Below are 13,684 nucleotides of genomic sequence, written 5' to 3' on the forward strand. Positions count from 1 at the left end.
ACAAAAGAAGTGGGGAATGCCACGGATCTGGAAGAACTGGTTTAAATGGGTTTAATGCTGCCCCCCCTCGACAAATCATGCCAGAAATTCAGCACAAGTGCAAACAAGGGCCATTTAAACTGGGTCAGATCAGATTGGTTTATTATACAGTGGGAAAGAGGCCTAAAACTGCTATTTGTCCTCAAGCCTACCATGCCAGAGGCTGCTCTGGTGAACCAAAGATGTGCGTTGCCCAGATTTTTTTTCCTCCAAAGTTCGGGAAAGAAAGCTCAGATTAGGAGTGATTTTTAGGGGCTACATTATGGAAGGTTAAGTAGTAACCCCTCATTGTACTTTTGCTCCTGATTACAGTCTTCCAAGTTTGTTGTTTTGATTGTTGTTGTTGCTGCTTCTGTTGTTGTGCCTTCAATTATTTTCCAACGTATGGCGACCCTAAGGTGGTGAGATTTTCTTGGCAAGATTTGTTCAGAGGAGGTTTGCCACTGCCTTCCCCTGAGGCAGAGAGCATGTGAGGTTGCTTTGACCAGCTTTGGTTGACTTGGTGGATGACTTATGATGGAAACTGGACAAAGGATTCATCCTTGTTGGTTCTCCTGGACCTCTGGCTGACTCTCAATACCAGTGACCATTGTTTCCTCCTGGGCCACCTCTTTGGGATGGGACTGAGGCTACTATACTGTAGCAACACCAGTCTTCCTGGAGAGATATGCTCAGAAGGTGGTGCTGGGGTATGTCTGTTTGACACCCTGGACACTGGCTTGTGATATCCCTCAAGGCTCAGTTTTGTCCTTTGTACTGTTTAACACATACATGAAACCACTGGAAGAGGTTGCTTTGAATTGTGGAGTCCAGAGTCACCAGTACACTGATGATATTTAACTCTATTTTACCTTTCTATCCAATTCCAAAAGGCCTGTTTTGATACTGAACCAATTTCTGCTGTTGGTAATGGATTGTATGAGGGAAAACAAACTAAAGTTTAACCCACCCAAAACAGAGGAACTCTTGGTCTGTTGAAAGGCAGATCTGAGAAAAGGAATTCAGCCTGTGGTGAAGAGCTTTATGCTACTTTGAAACCTCAGATTCAAAGCTTGAATGCACTCCTGGATTCAGCCCTTAGCCAGGTGACCAGGAGCACATTTGAACAGTTAAAGATACTGATGTGAACCGCTTTGATCTTGAGGAAAAGCGGTATATAAATAAACAGTTTATTATTATTATTATTACTGTGCCAGCTGTGCTGATTCCTGGAGATGTCTGAATTGGCCATGGTAACATATGCCTAAGGAGTCTAAATATCCTAAAGGCACCAGATCCCACTTAAATCTTGGAAGCTAACCAGGGTCAGCCCTGGTTAGTACTTGGATAGAAGACTGCCAACAAATACCAGGTGCTGCTTTATCTCAGGTGAAACCATCTCAGTACTCCTTGCCATAAAAAAATCCTACGAAATTCATGGGGTTGCTGTAAGTTGGCAGGTGACTTGGAGGCACTTGTACATACAGACAACATATGGCTTTGTCACATTCCAGTTGGATTATTGCAGCACTCTGTACATGGGGCTGTCTTTGGAAATTGTTCAGAAATTCCAGTTGGTCCAACTGTTGTGACCAGGTACCAATCAGAGCCAGCAACACGGAACGTATAACTCCTTTGTTGAAACAACTTCACTGGCTACCAGTCCCTTTCAAAGTACAATCAAAGTGCAGGTTATGACCAATAAAGCCCATGACTCTGCCTTGGTCTACCATATAGAAGACTAGATCTTCCTGCATGAACCAGCCTGAATCTTATGGGCTTTCTCTTAGCTCCACCACTGTTAACCAGTGTGCATAGGAAAGGAGCCTTCTTAGTGGCTGCTGATTGTTGAATTCCCTTTCACAGATTTTTGCTTCTCCTTTCTCTTCTTGCTGACATACAAAGAACTTGCTACCCAGGCTTTCAATTTTTCATTGCTCGTGTAGAAGGATTTTTAATGGAGTATGCTGGATATTTGTCTGCATTATGTTTTAAACATCTTTTTACATTTTGTTGTGGATACTTTTTCTGGTTCTCTTTCAAAAGTGCTCTGGTTATGTCTACAGACCCAAGCACCCCTGATCATTAGCTGAACTCAATACTTAGCTTCTACACTGAACTGATTCACTGCTACTTACCATAGTGAGAGACACAGCAGAGCCTTCCTGTCAGATAGCAATGACGTGAAAACTGGAAACACATTCAAATTAAATTTACACCTACTGCAAAACACAAGCAATGCGTTTGCTCTCACGTTGGCATCATTAACAATGTACCCATGTGTTTTGCTAAGATTTGCAAGAAAATAAATCTGCCACATGGCATGGAAATACAATATGCAAAGTACTTGGTGAGGTTTGTCAGAGGAAACTCTTAGAGTCTAATTTGCATTATTACGGGGGGGGGGGGGGGGGAGGGACACTTTAATTTCCTGTGTGACCATTTCTGTGTTCTTTACCAGCTCCCTCTAATGGCTAGGGAGGCATAGGGAAACTTCTTAGATTGTATTGAATAAATAGGAAGGGTTTTAGCCTCCTGGGAGCCTAGAAATAACATTAAGGGAAGCTCAAGATGAAACTGTCCATTAGATGTAGAAGCAGCAGCTGCAATGAACTGGCTCCTACCCATCCCAAAAAACACTCAGCCCCAAATGAAAGTTATTGTCAGTCAAATGAGCAAGGGCCATTAATAGCCACTGAATGGAAGAACAACACTAAGGGATGATTATCTTCACCCAAATGGAATGTAGTTGCTTACTTAGCACATCACACAACAACAACAACAACAATTATTTATACCCCACTCGTCAGCCAAAAGGCTATCAGAACGGCTTACAGTTTGTTAATTAGACATTCCCCTGCCCTCTGTTGTGGTCACAAAGAACTTTCTACCTTTCTCTCCACTTTGCTTGTGTGTCTTGCCTTTTGGATATATAAGCCTGAAATATGGATTTTTTTGTGTGTGCAGCAAACAGTAAGCAAATAGACATAAACAATAACAGGTAACAAATACCAATGATATTGCTCATGACAGAGCCTGGAAATATTAGTTTTATAAATTACAGTACTGAGAACCTACCTAGCCATGCTGGCTTGGAAAAGTCTTTAACTGAAGATGCCAGGCTCAGTCTTTGGCATCTTCAGTTGAAAGGATGTTAGATAGTAATAGGACAATGAAATTTTCTAACCTGTGACAGTTTGTCATAGCAGATACAATTAGAAGCTTGGTTGGATGAACAACTTGGCGTATGGCAGTTTCCAATGATGCCATTACATCTCTGACTTCGATCACCATTCTTCCCCTTATTCTTTCCTCTGAGCTTTTCTTTGGCCTTGCAAAATCCTGTCCCTGTCTCTGCCAAATAATGGGAACAATCAAAGGCCATTTTCCCATGTAATGTAAGAGTTTATTTCTGTTATGTGTAGTGTTTCTCATGTGGTTAATGCAAGTTGAATCCACAAAAAAACATTCCTATGTATTCCCACCCCTCTAACTACAGGGTACCTCTTGATGATTCCATATAGTGAGCTGGATACCGGGGGTAAAGTTGGGAAGTTGTTGAGCACAAAATCAACTACTTTCAATGGATTCAGACATACTGGACAGTTCCTGAGAATAATACATCCTGAAATTAATGTTATGGTGCATATCTACCCAAATACACAATGACCTAATCACTGAGCATAGTATACGTCCATGTGCACAAATGATGATGACAATCAGCAGCTATTTCAGACAACTGGCATTTCCTATTCATCATAGGCTTTTACTTGACGGACAGCACACAGTGAGGTTCTGTTTGTAGTAGCTGTGTACACAGGTGTTCCGTACAGCCTCATGTTCACCATTCTCATTCTTCCATACCAGTATCCTAATCTAAGTACTCCTAGGCTGCATCCACACAACAGAAAGAATCCAGTTTGACACCACTTTAACTGCCATGTAGCTCAGTTCTATGGAATTCCAGGAATTGTAGTTTGTTGTGGCACCAGAGTTCTCTGACAGAGAAGGCTAAATGTCTTCCCTGAATTCCCCACAGTTCCCAGAATTCCCTAGCATTCAGCCATGGTAAAGTGGTATCAAACTGGATTATTTCTGCAGTGTGGATGCAGCCTTAGTTGGTGTTTCGGTGGGTGAGAGGCAAACAGGAACCTAGGGGAGTGACGTAAGGTTGAACCCAGTGAGAGAGGCCAAAAATGTTTAAACAACCCCCTGCTGCTACCCCCATTCTGCCTGAGCCTCAAACTTGACAATTTTTTATTGCTATAATTTAGTTTGTAAAGAACAAACAGAAGGGATGACCCATTTACGTACTTTCTGCATAATATGTTGCTTAGGCTTATTTTTAGTTAGAATGAAATACAATGAGATAGTGAAGAGCTGTGGTGATCATCCTGTGGAGAACAACAGACTGCAATAGGCAGCATGATAACCGTCCCGCCCTGAGAAAGGTTTAGTGTAACAAATTACACCGTTCATGTTTAATCATTGTCACAGGTATACACTTGAGATCACCACATTTAAAGGCAAAGTAGCACATATGTGTGTGTGTGTATCTATATATATGCATTAAAAATCAACATTCAACAGGTAGGAAACTGACTGATTTGGCTGTGCTAAGATCTAAGTGACACTGCTGTACATAAGGGGAGTGTGACAACCCAGAGTTGTTAAATCTATTGTACAGGTCTTCACTGAACCCCCAACCTTCCAAATTATCCACTTTGATAAATGAATGGTTCAACGGTTTTAATTTTAGGCTCACACATTTAATTTTAACAGAGGTAGTTGTGATGCACAACATAGCAGGCACCACACCATACCCTTGTAATCTGCATTAAGCAATCTAGAATAAACCAACTGTTTCAATATCCACAGTCACCAAAGAGTATGCACTGAAAAGGAGAGAAAATCCACACATAATACAGTATGCTTTTGAATATGAATATGCTCTGGTTAGATACATGTTTCCAGTTGCTGAACTAAGTTTACAGGGAAGATAGCAGTGGGATCCTAGTCTCCTTCCTTTTGTCTACCTCCATGTCTTATTTCCAAATATTACCTTATATGTAGTATAGGGTTATGCCCACACTATTGCTTCCTATTTTGTTCTTCTTCATGAGAGTCTGAAATTCCATTATCAATAGAATTGCAAAACATATTAGTGAGTAAAAATGGTTCACCTTAACCTTTTAGCATCTGTGCAGGTACAAAGAAACAATGCTAAACAAGAGTTAAAGCAAAGCATTAAGAAAAAGGAAACACATTGGTTATACATATCATTTCCACCAATTAGGGGAAAAATACCACTATGGCTGGACTTGGCTAGCTGTTGCCATTAATCATATCATCATATTTGAAATATTATTACATACTTATCAGTACTTATAACATGTAGTACATTTTTGGTTCACAACTGTCTTTGTTTTCTAGTTGACACATAACCTAATTTTTCTGTCTCTGCTACGCTTATGAATGATGTTTATATTATTATTATTGCTTTCAAAACACATTTGTAGTATTGTAGTACTGTGGGCTAGAGAGGAACATCATTTTCTTTCTTCTTCTTAATTTCTTATTTTGAGGCAAGCATGATGCACTACTTTCTTGGAGTTTAATCTCTTGGGAGTTTTTGATCAAATTTCATTTTACAACTGTTTCAGCAAACAAAATTCTCATGAGGTGGAGAAGGGGTCTGCTTTTGTAAGACTGGGAGGACTTAGGATAATTATTGCTTTTCCAAGAATCAGTGGGAAACTCAGAATTGTGCATGTTAGTTCTTTAATAAATTATTCCAGACATTCTTATAGCGGAAAGATACACATTTCCACATGTAAAAAGGTATATCCAGTCAACTATATGTTCATCCCCATTCTGCAGTAATGTGGTGGACATTACATGCAAGAAACTCGAAACCGAGACTTATCACATCAATGATGTGGTAAAGTTGCAAGGAAACCAATGAGTCTCCAATTGGCTGAAAAATGCTTTATAGTTCAATAAATTAATGCTAATCAGTCACTTATACTGCATGTCATTTTCTATCAATCACCATGATCTATGGATAATATGAACAAACTTTACAGATGATACTGTACTTTAAAGTGGGAGTAATCACTAGTAAACCTAATGTAAGGTAATATGGGATTATTATGACCTAATTGGTTTGCACTGATGTGAATATAAACTTAAATACTTCCAGTGTAACCAAAGAGCAACCTCCAGTATATAAGTGCAATATACTGGGACATAGTATCACCAGATGTAAACTCCTGTAACAGCATTACTCAGATTCATCTTTCACCATGAGTAAAGTAGTATTTATTTTCTGAAATAATGGATAATTACAGGAACTGCAGAAGTTAAGATAAGCTAATTATAGCACTTTTAAAAAAAATCTGGTGAGGTTAAAAAAATATCAACCGTATTTTAAAAGTTCATGGCACCAAGACTGCTCTAACAAGAAAAATAACACAATCTTTGAAATCAATTGACAGCAAGTGACAATTATATATATAAAAAGCCTAAACACATAATAATATTTCCCCCCCCTACAAGACGATTTGTCATTCTCCAAGTTCCCTGCTGCTTGGGTTCCCACTTTTAAATAGGAGCTCCAAATGGCACTTTTTCCTGTGTTATAACAGCACCAAAGCTAGGCAGAAAGGAGTAGGGTTAGGCATTTTTAAAGGATTATAAAGAGGTACCAGTCATATAATCCTTTGTTTTTGATCCTTACACATCCAAGGAAGTTAAACAAAATTACACACTGAACAAAAGGTGGAATCCTGAGGTGATTTTCTGGGAAAGGTGGTAGAAATTTATGGCTTGCATAAGCAGAGCATTTTCTTCCATCTAGATCAACAGCCATGTATGTACTTTATGCAACTCCTCACAAACTGTATCTTTATTAGACTCTTTGTACAACTTCTCAGGACTACTCTCATTTTTATAAGGTGTCAGGACATCTGTGTGTGATCAATGACCAGACAGTACCTGAGTACATAGATGTGAATCTGCCACCTTGTTACAACAGTTGCCTGCTAATTGTGGCCTTCGTCCAGAACACACATGGATATAAAAGTAGCACAAAAGTACATTCCATTGCAAGGTCAGAATTCTGGGAGATCCAACTGACTCAGAAAACTTATTCCTTTCAGTGTATGTAAAAGAACAATAGTGGTTTTGTCACTCCTCAGGTTCACCACCACTGCTGCTCAGAAGGTCACTAATGCAATATTCTCAGAAGGATTCTGTGTATTATGCCGCACAATTTGATATTTTGGGGGCTGTTACAATTCCTATTGATTTACATTCACATTTTCATGTTCTAGCATTCATGATGCAACTAGTTCTGTGTGCCTCCAGTAAAAATAAAGCATAGAAGTCTTTTCTACTTGTAAATAAAATATTCAAAATAGCCTCTGTCAACATCTATGTATGGTAACACTAGCAAGAGTGATTTTTGTTTGGTCACCATCAAGGTTCTAGAGATAATGAAGTGAAATATCTTTTGAAAAAATTCTCCTCCCTACTGTTACTGATTTCATGGATGAAAGGTTTTAATTTCCATATGTAGACTAAAAGCAGATTAGAGAACTAATTAGATCTTTCCAGTGATTGAAATCATTCAAGCATTGCCTTTCTCTTTACTAGGTCTGGAGAAAGCTTTTGCCATAGTATACTTGCATACTACAGAGCTAGCACGGTGTAGTGGTTTGACCATTGGCCTAGGAACATTGGGAGTCCAGGTGTTGAGATTTTATTTAAATCCCCGATTGGCCATGGAAACCCATTGGGAGATCTTGGGCAAGTCATACACTGTTGTCTCAAAGGAAGGCAAAACCAAACCCACTGTGAAGAAATCTTGACAAGAAAACTCCATGATAGGTTCACCTTAGGGTTGCCATAAATCAGAAATGACTCAAAGGCACACAACTACTATACTTGCATACAAAAAAGATAAGGGGAGGAATGGCTAGATACCAACATGTTTTTGTTGTATAAAGCCATTTCACTTTTCAGTTTTACTGCATTCAACCTTCAAGGTGGAAGTGGGAAACTGAAAGATCTCCCACAGGTCAGTGACTGCGGCTTATAAACCTTAATAAATCCAAGTTCCTCTCCTAGGTCACTGAAAATAGTCAATGTAACCAAGGGCAATGCTATGTATACAGTTTAGCCTTGGCTTAGAAGTGAGTAAAGCCCATGTTTTCTGCTCTTCTATGAAGCTTATTATTTATTATACTGATAGTGCAGGGTGCAACTGCTGATCAAGAAGTACTTTGAAATTAGACTAAAAAAGCTGGAAAGAAATATTTAGTACCACTTCATTAACACTATTTACTACATATTAGTTCTGGGCACTGACCTATAAATTCTCCTTGATTTCCCCTTTGTCATGGTAACAGGGCAAACTGACCCAGACTACAGTTTAGTTTGCGTCAATGTTGTTAGGAGACTGTTGAAATAACAAGCACTAGGAATCTTACTGACCCTTGTGTGAATAATGCAATGAAGTAGATGATTTGCACTTAAGTAGACTTGAAGTATTATCAAAGAACTGTTTCTACATTGTTAAGGAATATTGTGTCATGATGCCCCTCAATGAACTTTGTTCTTGGATCAGAAGGGATTGTGGAAGTCCTGAAATAGTTATAAAAATACATTCCAAACAAAGCTTACTGAGAAAATGTGAGCTGTATACATTAGAGAATGAATTCATATCTCAATGGGCCTGAGTGCCTGCAAATCATTTAATATGCACTTAAATTGTCCTTTCTTAGTTCATCCTGCCTCATATGAATAATAATGCAAGGCCATCTCTTATACATATACCCAACATAGATACGTCCCCTCTCCCCCTGCTGAGAAAATGGTTCAGGAGGCCAGCTGTTGTCTGAATCTTTATTTTTCTCATTTACTGGCTGTTGTATTTCAGGAAGAAATTCCTAATCTCCCCAGAACAAATCTGTCAGGATCTCAAATTGTTACCATATCCATTTGCTTTCCTCATAAGTGGGGATGTCCAGTTGTTTAACTCATGAGATTATATGTAAGGTGCTATTCTACAATGATGAGACTATAAATTGCTGCTTCAATATTCCAAGAAGCTGCTAAAAGAGTAAACTTTCAATACTTTTAGTCATAAATCAGATTCCACTATTAATGTGTGAATGTTTTAAAGGTAATCCATACACATTTGCTTTTTTGTTCTTTTTTTTCCTGGAAAGAATTGCCTTTACTATGTCTGTGCTCTGACTAAATATTCAGGCTTTTTGACTCTTGAGTCAGAATCAGTCAGCATGTCCTGTGGAACATCAGATGCATTTGTTGATGTTGTGTAACAGACCTGACAGTCTATTTGAATGGCTTACTTAAATCTCCAGGGGGCTAACAATGGTAAAGTCAGAATCCTTGCTGTTGTTGCTGCTGTCATCATCAGGACTGGAACTGAGGTTACTAGAAGAGGCAGAAATGGACCCCATTAGTGGATCAGAAAATGCTAAGGAAGAGTGGGATGGGCCCTCAATCTTGGTGGTCACATCCTTGCAGGTTGGCACAGTCTGCACAAGCTCAGGAGCTGCATTCACATTTCTCTCCTCTTCTTTGGAAACTAGGATATAGTAATCAGTTTGACTATTGGACAACTTTGCACTTGGATCACTGGCAGCCTGTGGAAAAAAGTTTAGAATACAAGACAAAATCAGAAAAGCATTTCCCCCCTACCCTGTCGAGTGCATCTATCATCACAGCTGGCACATACCTTTACAGGCGCAGCCGCTGTTGCCTCCACCACCACTGCTCACGTCTAAAGGTACACACCAGTAAAGGTACATATAAAGGGGATCCTAGTTGGGAACTCTTTAAGCAGCGCTTCTCCTACAGATCATAAAGGATGAGTGGGTTTATAGGATGGAGGTGTTCCTTCCTTAACATAAACATGCACAGGATTAAGGCTGTTTGGGGCATTTATAATCCTCCCTCCCACCCAAGACATGCTTGCTTCCCAACACTAGAACATTTCCTCATTCTTTACTAAGGATGTACACTTTGTTTTCCTATATAGAGATTATTTCTATGAAAGATATCAAATGTGAAGTCATTCTTCATGACTCATAATGGGAGAAAAACATTAGTAAGGTTTAATGCTAACTACAGCATTGAAAAGAAGCTATTTTAAAACAACCCCATTGTTTAAAAATGTGAAAACTAAATTTATACACAATTATTTCCCCTACAGCCTCTTTTGCAATGGCTGAGCTTTTTCAATACTGATATTTCCAGAGGTGAGATATCTCCCTACTCCTTCTTCTGCCAGTTTCGGTTTAGGGAAACTCATAGTGACATGAAACATGTTTTCTCCCATCTGCTGCTGCTACTGAATAAATGGAAAATGACAGGATTATACTTCCAGTAGCTTTGAAAGTTAACAACCTACACCCAGTGCCATATGGCTCCTTGAAACATTTTTCCATATTAAGAATTTGCTAGTGGGATGAAACTTATTTGTATCACCTACAGAGAAAAAAAAAGAATAGGAGAAACACCCTCAAATAAAATGTTCTAAATGGGACTGTAAGCTTCATGGCATTCATCTTCCTTTTGTCATCCACTGGCAAAATCTTTGGCATGGCAAAGGCCAGACTGGAAATACAGCAGGGCAACTCTATTGCCATCCATGCCCCAGAGCAGCAGAGATCAGTGGTGATGGAGGAGGAGCATTAAAGGAATTACTATCTCTCTTGGTTGAGCCTCAATGAGAATGACATAGGTACTGAGCAGAAGTGGTGAAGGAATGAAGAGAAAGAGGAGTGTCTTAAACTACAGGAGATAAAGCAGGTCTTCTAACCTCAATTTCAAGAGCATTTGAAATAATTAACACACACACTTCCTCTTTCCACCCAGCTCTTAAAAGGTACACTTGACTTTAAAATGTGCCAAGACCACCAACGTCAGCTTTTTAAACCATTGTAGTGTTAGCACTTTGACTCTCCTCCCCCCCCCATCTCCACACCAATAGTCATAGTCAAAGAGCTGGAAGAGGGCTTATGGGCCAACTAGTCCAAGCCCCTTCTCAATGCAGGATCTCCAGTTAAAGCATCCTCAGCAGGTAGCTGTCTAGCCTCTTTTTGAAAACATCCAGAGAAGGAGACCCCCACATCTCTAAGCAATTGGGCCCACTGCCAAGCCACTATCACTATCAAGAGGTTCCTTCTAATGTTCATTTGAAATCTACTGCCCTGTAACCTCAAGCCATTAGACCTCTAGGGCAGCAGAGAACAGGCTTGCCTGCTCCTCCCTGTGACAGCCCTTGTGGTATTTAAAGAATGCAATCGCATCATCTCAGTTTTCTCTTCACCAGCCTTCAACCCATAACGTGTGTTACTTTCTCTTATCATTCTTGTTGCCCTTCTCCGAACTTGAGGTTATGCAAATGAATTTAACTTGTACTTAACTTTAAATTCTATATTTAATTTTTTTTAAAAAAAGGATGTCTTTTCTGTCATTGGACCTAATTGTAAATGTTAGGGTAGCACTATTACTTTGATTCCTCTCTCATTTCATAAAGAGAAAAAATAATGTAGAGCTCATATCAATAAAGTTCTACACAAATCCTTCCCCACTCTCATTTTTTATGGTGGGAATTTCTCTCTCTTTCTCTTCCCGCCACAGTTAGATGAACACAACTGCTTTTGATACTTATGGATAACAATGAGCATGCTCCATAAAGTTACAGAAAAAAGTCCAAGTTCTGGTTTTCCTGTCTAGCCTTCAGTGGTAAAAGCTCTAAACAGAATCAGTAGTTACTAATTTAGAAAGGGCTGTGTCGAAACATGACATTTTTCCTTCATGAAGTAACATTTGGAACATCTCAAACTTCAGGATATATTAAGGCTTAAGTTAATGGGTTTGTCCCATTGATTTTCAAGGGAGAGATTTTAATGGGCAAGATTTAAGCAAGTGGTTAATGTTGCTATTGAAATCTATGGGGCTTGAACTGCTGGTTCATTCTCCTTTTCCAAATAGACAAATTTTCTGGCTTGAAACAATTATATAAATATGGAACTACATTCTGTAATTGAGTATATATTATCATGGTAAAATAAGTGTTTTACATGAAATGTCACCATGGACCAAAAGGAAAAAAAAAAAACAAGAGAAAAAAATGAGAACATAGTTGCTAGAGTACAGATAGTGGCCTAAAAGGATTTATTAGGCTGTCCTATAGAGAACAAAGAAGATTCATTATTTTGGTACTAATACAGATATTGTAGGTTTTTTCTTTGTATTTCTAGTGTACAAGCAATTTTCTGTTTTGCCACTTGATCATTTGATTTTGTGATTATACCTTTTGAAACACTGTCCTTTTATTTGTCTGGGTGTTCCTCTGTCTGATACAAATGAGAATGAGAGAAGCATGTATTTTACAGGGGGAAAAAAGTCTCGCAAAGTTCACCCTTTCTCTGTTCCTTTGTATACATCCATATACAAAATTGGACAATATGTGAGTGCATACAGATTTTCCACTGGCAATAAACTGTGGCTTTTTTTCTTTAGCAAATTGGGTTAGCGAGTAAAATATAAAGCCATAGTAATCCTAGAATATCCATTAAGTTTAATGGGACTTGTTCCCAGCAAGTGTGTGTAGGATTAAAGCTTTGATACAATAATTGATTGGCTGCCCCATAATGCTCCAATTAATTGATGACAAGATTTTAAAAGCTTATGGTGCACTTAAAAATTCTGACAGCGTGACCTATGGACATTATTGAAATACATTTTACCTCATTAAACCTAAAAAACTGCACTACTGCTCTCTTTCTGAAAAAGTAATTAATTAATATCCGATTGAATAGACCATTTATTTAGCATTGTCTGAATTTTCATTACTAAGGGTCATAGTAATCTCTCTCTCTCTCTCTCTAATAGCGGAGGCTTTCTTAGCAAGACTTTTCTAACAAGACTTACAAAGCTTTCCTGCTTTAGTTTTGTTGTATACCAGCATTTCTTTTCCTTCTATTATAGTGCTCATATCTGTATATTTGCTTATGTTTGGTTTGGTTCTAACTCCTTTATGTCAAAGGAAAAAAAATCTGCGGCAAATATGAACTGTACAAGAATGCTGTATTAAAAAAAAGAAATTAAAAAAAAAAGAAATTAAACAGGATAAAAGATGTGAAACACATAGGGACACCAATATTTTTGTTTTTCTGAGGTACAAAGTCTGTTTCAGCGCTAATCTAAATCAATTTTAGTGCAATTCTCAGGGCCCAGCAGTGCATGGGTACAGAAGCAAAAGGGCAGAACCAAGGATACCAGCATAGTTCAGTTCAAAGCTATTATTGCCAGTGACTAAACCTGAGACAGGCATTCCAAAGTTTCAGAAGAGGAAAACAAATATAACCTGTGAAACCACATGATGGGAACCTCAGAGGGTCATTTTGGGAGCCTGGATGACTAGATTCAGTCTCAGGTCCTGTGGTTTCTCACTCCCATTTTTGTTCAATTGTTTTTCTTTTAAAAGCAAGCAAGTACATGATTAATATATTGGAAGTGGACAACTTGTAGCCCTTCAAAACATGTTACAGTGTAATCCCCAATGGGATCTAGCATAGCAAATTGTGAGAAATGATGGGAGTTATGGTCCAACATTTGTAGAACT

At 38.7% G+C, this 13,684-nt stretch overlaps 1 protein-coding gene across 8 annotated transcripts in view; it reads right to left on the reverse strand.

Moving 5' to 3' along the window:
* Window positions 1–6,316: 6,316 nt before the first annotated feature.
* Window positions 6,317–13,684, reverse strand: part of TBC1D5 (TBC1 domain family member 5) — a 304,630-nt gene continuing 297,262 nt past the window's right edge. For 7 of the 8 annotated variants that reach the window (XM_042474674.1, XM_042474672.1, XM_042474673.1 and 4 more), the window contains one exon: window positions 6,317–9,692. In XM_042474674.1, the coding sequence (XP_042330608.1) occupies window positions 9,396–9,692 (297 nt within the window). In that variant the 3' untranslated portion in view covers window positions 6,317–9,395. Of the gene's footprint in view, window positions 9,693–9,784; window positions 9,901–13,684 lie in introns of all 8 variants that reach the window. The other variant, XM_042474678.1, reaches the window with a different exon arrangement.

Source organism: Sceloporus undulatus, chromosome 6 (assembly GCF_019175285.1).
Source record: "Sceloporus undulatus isolate JIND9_A2432 ecotype Alabama chromosome 6, SceUnd_v1.1, whole genome shotgun sequence".
Taxonomy (NCBI): Eukaryota; Metazoa; Chordata; class Lepidosauria; order Squamata; family Phrynosomatidae; genus Sceloporus; species Sceloporus undulatus.